The following is a 6,332-nucleotide window of genomic DNA, read 5'->3' as shown; positions in this document are numbered from 1 at the left end:
AAAAAAAAAAAAAAAAAAAGGGAAACAACAGCCAGATGGAAGAGATGCATAGGGCAAGGCATGATGTGTGTGTGTGTTTGGGAGGGGGGGCTCCCATGCCCTCTCTGGGTGCATCACCTGCCCAGCACCTTAATGTATTCACCAAGCCAGAAACACATCAAATTTCCCTGTTCAGGAGTTTGTATAGACCTTGACCTCTAGCCCCACTCCCCTCCCAGGAAGTCAAGGATGGGGCTGAAAATTCCAACCCTCTCATCACTTGGTTTTTCTGGTGACTAGCTCCATCCTGAGGCTAGAGGTCCCCATTTTCAGTTACTTCAAACGCATGTTTAATCTAAAGGGGCTTGTTATAGAGTTGTGGCCCAGCAGGTTATGAACCCAACTACTATCCATGAGGATGCGGGTTTGATCTCTGGCCTTGCTTAGTGGGTTAAGGATCTGGTGTTGTCACAAGCTGCAGTTTAATCACAGATGCGGCTGGGATTTGGCATTGCTGTGGCTGTGGTGTAGGCCAGCAGCTACAACTATTTGACCCCTGGCCTGGGAATTTCCATATGCTGCAGGTGTGGCCCTAAAAAGAAAAACAAAAGGGGAGGGGAGCTTGTTGTAACAAAGACACTTCTATCACTCAGGAAGTTCCAAGGGTTTGGGAACTTTGAGTCAGGACAAAAACAGAAAGCTGAGGACAAAGGCCAAGCATTTATTACACCACAATATTTAACATATATATATATATATATATATTTTTTTTTTTTTTTTTAATTGCTCCAGAAGAGAGAGGGTATTGCACACACAGATCCCACCCTGGCCCCCTCCAGCTCTGAGGCACCTTTCTCTGATCACTATGTCCTAGAAGCTATTTTTAGCTTGTGTCAGTCACACAGAGGCCCTGCCCAGATGAGGCCCAGACCTCCAGGCCCGGGTGGTCTGATGCCTGGAGAGCTGACATAGGTCCCCGAGGTGGGGTGGGGGGTGGAGTGCCTGGGTCCCATAAAATGTCCTCATATAGGCTTAGAACTGGGCCAGAAGGCCGTCCGTGAGTCCCAGTCTGTTCCAGCAGGGCCCTGAGCAAGCCCACAGTGAGAGGGGGCTCTGCCCCAGGCTCAGGGAATGGGGTGGGGGGTTCCCCCTCATCTGAGAGGTGTGTCCGCAAGAGCAGCAGGAGCTCGGCTGGAGCTAGGTCTGGTGGGCACAGGCGACAAAGAAGGGGGAGGTGAGCATCAAGCCGGCGGTGCCGGGCAAACTCGGCCAACAGCAGTTTGAAGATCTCACTTCGAAGCAGGGGGCTGGAGGGGCTGAGAGCCAGACCAGCCTCTAGAGCCCGCTCCCACTGTTCCTTTTGCACTAGCTGCCCCACAGCTTGGAGCACAGCTTTGGGCCGCCCACTGCCCAAGAGCAGGTCTAGCTCCAGCGCCTCTGGCCGAGTCCCCTCCTCACCTAGCACTGCCAGGGCTCGGCGATAGAGGGGCAGCCCTGGGCCTCCTGCCCCCCAGCCAGGCCCGCCCTGCTGCTGTGCCAGTTCCACAAAGGGTGGGAGCCACTGCGGCTCCAGCCGGCACAGGCATTGGCACAGGAGTTCAAACAGGGGTAGTATCCCATTGGGTGGTTCCTTCCCAGCTGCTGTACCCCCTAGTACTTTCTTCCACACATCAGGGGGAGCTTGGGACCTCAGCCTGCCATTCTCATCTGGCTGGAGCTGCAGGGCCCTAAGGATGGCACCCCAGGCCGCTGTAGGGAGGGCTTGGAAAATGGTGTTGAGTTGGGCCAACTGGTCTCCCACCAGCTCAGTCTTCAGCAGCCGTGCCACTTCGTGCTCTGCTAGCTCAGTCCAGCCAGCCTCCTCCTCATCCCCAGCCACCAGCTGGGCTTTGAGCTGCTCCAAGCCCCGGTAATCCCGAAGCTCAGCCCTCAGTGTGGTCAACAGTGTAGATGGGGACACGTGGCCCTGGAGGATGGAGGCCAGGGCCTGAGGTGCCCGGAATGTGCTGCTGTGTCTCAGTTCCTCTGGGGTGAGCTGGGCACCCCGCAGGCTCCGCCGCTGGTAGTACTCGCAGGCCTCCTCAAACACCAGACCTTCAGCCGAAGGCAGCTCAAGCCCCTGTGGGGCCTCCCAGCTTACTCGAAAGAGACCCAAGGCTGAAAGCAAACGAAGACCACCTCGGGTCTCCAGCTCTTCCTCATCCTCCATGCCAGGGGCTGGGGGTTCCAGCAAATGTACTCGGTCTGTACTTAGGATCTTCCTCTCCAGCAGCTGCCCACTGCCCATGTCCAGCAGTTCCAATGTGGAGCCCAGTGCACAAGCCACAGTGCCTTGAAATGTGCCCAGTGCTGCAGATCCTGCCAGGCCGGTAGGTGCCTCCTGCAGGGTGCCAACAGCCCGGGTACCACCGTGTGGCTGCACCAGGCTCACGGCGCCGCTGAAGTCAAGCCATAGCAGGCCCTGGGGAGCTGGGGCCCAGGTATGTACAGTCAGTGACTGCCTTGGGGACAGCAGCCCAGGAAGGCCTCGGAGCAGGGTCCTGAAGTCCCATGTGTCCCCTCGCCCAGGATTCAAGCTTTTACTGTGGGAGAGGCCAAGACATGGGGCAGCTACCACCACGGTGCCCTTGCCTGGCCTCCAGATGAGCAGAACGTGGCCCACGCCAGGCCAGGTGGTGGCAGTGGGCACCAGGAAGAGGTCCTTGCGGGAGGCCAGCAGCCCGAAAGGCGGGCAGTGGTTCAGCAGGACATGCGTGAGGCCCAGATTGGTGCCGGCCTCCCCGCTGGGTTCCAGGGTGCGGACACACACAGAGTGGCTGAAAGCCACTGCGGGAGGTTCTACCCCTCCCTTAGCACCGGCCTCACGCTCCTCGCACCACACCAGGCGGCCCCTGGGCGCCGCCACGGCCACCACACGGGCTCCACCGCTGGGACACAGCTCAGTGCTCTGCAACAGCCGCCAGCCAGGGCCCACCCCGGCGCTCCACACCTCGGCTAGGCCACTCTCCCACACCAGAACCAGCGCTGGTCGAGACGGCCACTGCAGGAAGAAGGCGTCTATTGGTGAGGGCTGGCCAGCGGGCCAGGCACGTTCCAGCTCCGTGCCGGGTCCACGCACCGCGACCAATAGCTGCGGGGCCGGCGCCCCCGGGGGTCGCAGCAACAGCAGGTGGCGGCCGTCCGGGCTGCAGCGGACTCGGACGGTTGGGTCGGCGGCCAGCAACTCCCGGAGCCGGGCCGCGCCGCTGAAGTTGCTTAGCTCCGAGAGCAGGCGCAGAGTCCCCACACGCTTCATGGTGCCGCCGCTCGGAAACACGCCCAGGCCTGCCACCCCCCGGGGCGAGGCCCGGCTCTTAGTCCCGGGTTCCCGCGGGAGGTCGAGAGCTGGGCTGACTTCCGTCCCTGGTGGATGAGCCAAGGCCCGGCTCAGAGTCGGCCACGCCCAGCCCTGCGCCTCCAGGCGAGCTAAGGGACGTGCCCTTGTTTACGCCCCGCGGGCGCAACACCGCCCACTAGGGGCGGAGTCGCGGGAGCCCCTCTGGGGGTGGAGCCTTCCGGGCACACAAAGGTCTCAGCGCCTCCGACCTCGCCAGCCCTCGGGGCGATCTGAGATCAGGGGTGTCGCCCCGCTGCCCTAGGCCCCGGGAAGCCGCGGAGTGGCCCAGAGTCTGACTCAGGAATCGAAATTCCAGCCCGCTCAGCATCCAACTCCTAAGAGTTCCCTTCCTTCCACTCTCACCCCAGTTTATTCATGAAATTCTTATGAAGCACCTATTAAATGCCAGGCTCTGAGTAGACAACCCTGAACAAAAGGGAAAACCTCAACTTCATGGAGATGACAATCTAGTTGAAAAAAATAATAGCTAGGACTTCCATAGCACTTATTGTGTGACTCCCTCCCCCATTTTGCTGATAAGAAAAACGAAGCACAGAGAGATAAAGTAAATGGACTCAGATCACACAGCTATTAAGCCATAGAGGTAGAGTGGGATTTCAACTACAGGCAATCTGGGTCCAGCGCCAACGCACCAAACCACTTTGTCAACAGTTCACCCAAACTATAACATTTTGCTAGAAAACAAAATTACAGCATACTTTAATGACACTGAGTCTGTGTGTAATCTCTCCAGCAACACCTACAAATTGACGTGCAGGAGTCCTTTCTACCCCAGGCTTCTTTCTCGGGTGCCATGGTATTCCTCTCTCCACGACCGGTCCTTCTGTCATGAGCTTTGCCTCTCCCTCCCACGTAACTTCTCTGAGAACTGCATCCTTTCCTGTTTCATCAGGCTCATTCTGTCCTCTTGCTCTCAGCATGGAAACACTCTCCAATCTCTCCTGTCTTGGAAGTCACTCTTTCATTCTCTTCTCCCCCAACCTTTATCGCTATTATGCCCTTTTTTTCCTTTCAAAGTCAAGTGTCTTGCAAAGACCTAGCATTGGTCGCCTCTAACTTCTCTCCTTCCATGTATTTCCCAAACCACTGCTTATCTGAAGTAGATTTTCCTGAAGTTTTCAAGGCATTTTGATATCCTTTTCTCTTTGAGATATTTGACAACTTCCTATTGAAAGACTCTCCTGTGGTTTCTGCAGCATCTTTCTCCTCTAATTTTCCTCTTTATTCTTACTCTTTTTTTTTTTTTAGGGCCTCACCTGCGGTATATGGAAGTTCCCAGGCTAGGGGTCAGCTACAGCTGCTGGCCTACACCTCAGCCACAGCAAGGCAGTATCCGAGCCTCATGTGCAGCCTACACCACAGCTCATGGCAGTGCCAGATCCTTAACCCACTGAGCAAGGCCAGGGATCAAACCCACATCCTCATGGATACCAGTCGGATTTGTTTCCACTGCACCACCAGAGGAACTCCAGTTTTCCTCCTTTTTAAATACTATCTTCAGAACTTTATTTGCCATTGATTTCTCTTGTTCCACCATTTTCTTCCTTTCTTTTTTTAGGGCTGCATCTGGCTAGGGGTTCCCAGGTTAGGGGGTCTAATCAGAGCTGCAGCTGCTGGCCTAGGCCACAGCCACAGCAAGGCCAGATTCCAGCTGCAACTCTGATCTACACCGCAGCCTGCAGCCAGGACAGATCCTTAACCCACTAAAGGAGGCCAGTGATTGAACCTCCATCCTCATGTATACTAGTTAGGTTCTTAACTACCATCCTTTAAATGCTGGTTTTAAATTACACTTATGGGAGTTCCTGTTGTGGTGCAGCGGAAACGAATCTGACCAGGAACCATGAGGTTGCAGGTTTAATCCTTGGCCTCACTCAGTGGATTAAGGATCCTCCGTTGCCTTGAGCTGTGGTGTAGGTCGCAGACCCAGCTCGGATCTGATGTTGCTGTGGTGTAGGCCGGCAGCTAAGCTCTGATTGGACCCCTAGCCTGGGAACCTCCATATGCTGCGGGTGTGGCCCTGAAAAGCAAAAAAAAAAAAAAAAAAAATCCATTTTGGACCCTTTTCTCTGTTTTTAATCCTTATGATGATGATGATTTGGTGTTTTGGCCACGCCCACCGCATGCAAGAGCTTCCTCATGCCAGGGATCTAACCCAAAATGCAGCTGCAGCCCTTGTTACAGCTACTGCTGGATCCCCAGCCCACTGCAGCCAAAAGGTAACTTCCTATTGTTATTGTTTTTAACCCTCTTCCTAGGCCATTTCTTCCTCTCTCTGTGGCTTGAACCATTACCACTATGACAATGGCTCCAAATATTTATCTATCACCCAGATACTTCTGCTGAGTTCCAGTAAAGGTTATCCAAATGACTACTAAATATTTCCGATTAGATGTCTCATAGACATTTCGGTCTCAACATGTCCTAGACAGCATTTTCCTTCCCAAATTTGCTCGTCCTTCAGCTGTTCCTAGTTGCCATAAAATTTCTTTCAGTGTTGTATCCTCACTTAAAAACAAACAAACAAGACTACATTTGGAGTTCCTGCCACAACTCAGTGGGTTAAAAATCTGCAGCCCCTTGGGTCCCTGCAAAGGTGCAGTTTGGATCTGTGGTCCAGCAGTGGGTTAAAGAATCCGGCATTGCCACAGCTACCAGGTAGGTTGCAGCTGTGGCTTGGGTTCAGTCCCTGGCTTGGGAACTTTCGTATACCAGGGTGTGGCCATAAAAAAACAAACAAAAAAGAAAAACAAAAAACTGCATTTTAAACATTGAAGTATAGTTTATTTCCAATATGGTGTAAAACTACTTTTTTTTTTTTTTTTTTAGCTATGGCATGCAGCAGCTTGATGTGGATCTTGATTCCCAGTCCAGGGGCTGAACCTGGGCCACAGCAGTGAAAGCACTGAATCCAAACCACTAGGCCACAAGGGAACTCCCTAAAACTACACATTTT

At 54.1% G+C, this 6,332-nt stretch overlaps 1 protein-coding gene across 1 annotated transcript; it reads right to left on the bottom strand.

Moving 5' to 3' along the window:
* Positions 1-680: 680 nt before the first annotated feature.
* HPS6 (HPS6 biogenesis of lysosomal organelles complex 2 subunit 3) lies at positions 681-3,452 on the bottom strand. Its single transcript, XM_047761676.1, has one exon. The coding sequence runs from the start codon at positions 3,272-3,274 to the stop codon at positions 863-865; it is 2,412 nt and encodes an 803-aa protein (XP_047617632.1). The 5' UTR covers positions 3,275-3,452; the 3' UTR covers positions 681-862.
* Positions 3,453-6,332: the final 2,880 nt, after the last annotated feature.

The sequence above is a fragment of the Phacochoerus africanus genome, chromosome 15 (genome assembly GCF_016906955.1).
Source record: "Phacochoerus africanus isolate WHEZ1 chromosome 15, ROS_Pafr_v1, whole genome shotgun sequence".
In the NCBI taxonomy this organism is placed as follows: domain Eukaryota; kingdom Metazoa; phylum Chordata; class Mammalia; order Artiodactyla; family Suidae; genus Phacochoerus; species Phacochoerus africanus.
Note: the sequence above shows the minus strand (reverse complement) of the source record. Positions and strands in the feature narration are given on the sequence as shown.

What these genes read in the sequence shown, in the direction of transcription:
- HPS6 (XM_047761676.1), bottom strand. Translation starts at nt 3,274, where the DNA reads ATGAAGCGTGTGGGGACTCTGCGCCTGCTCTCGGAGCTAAGCAACTTC.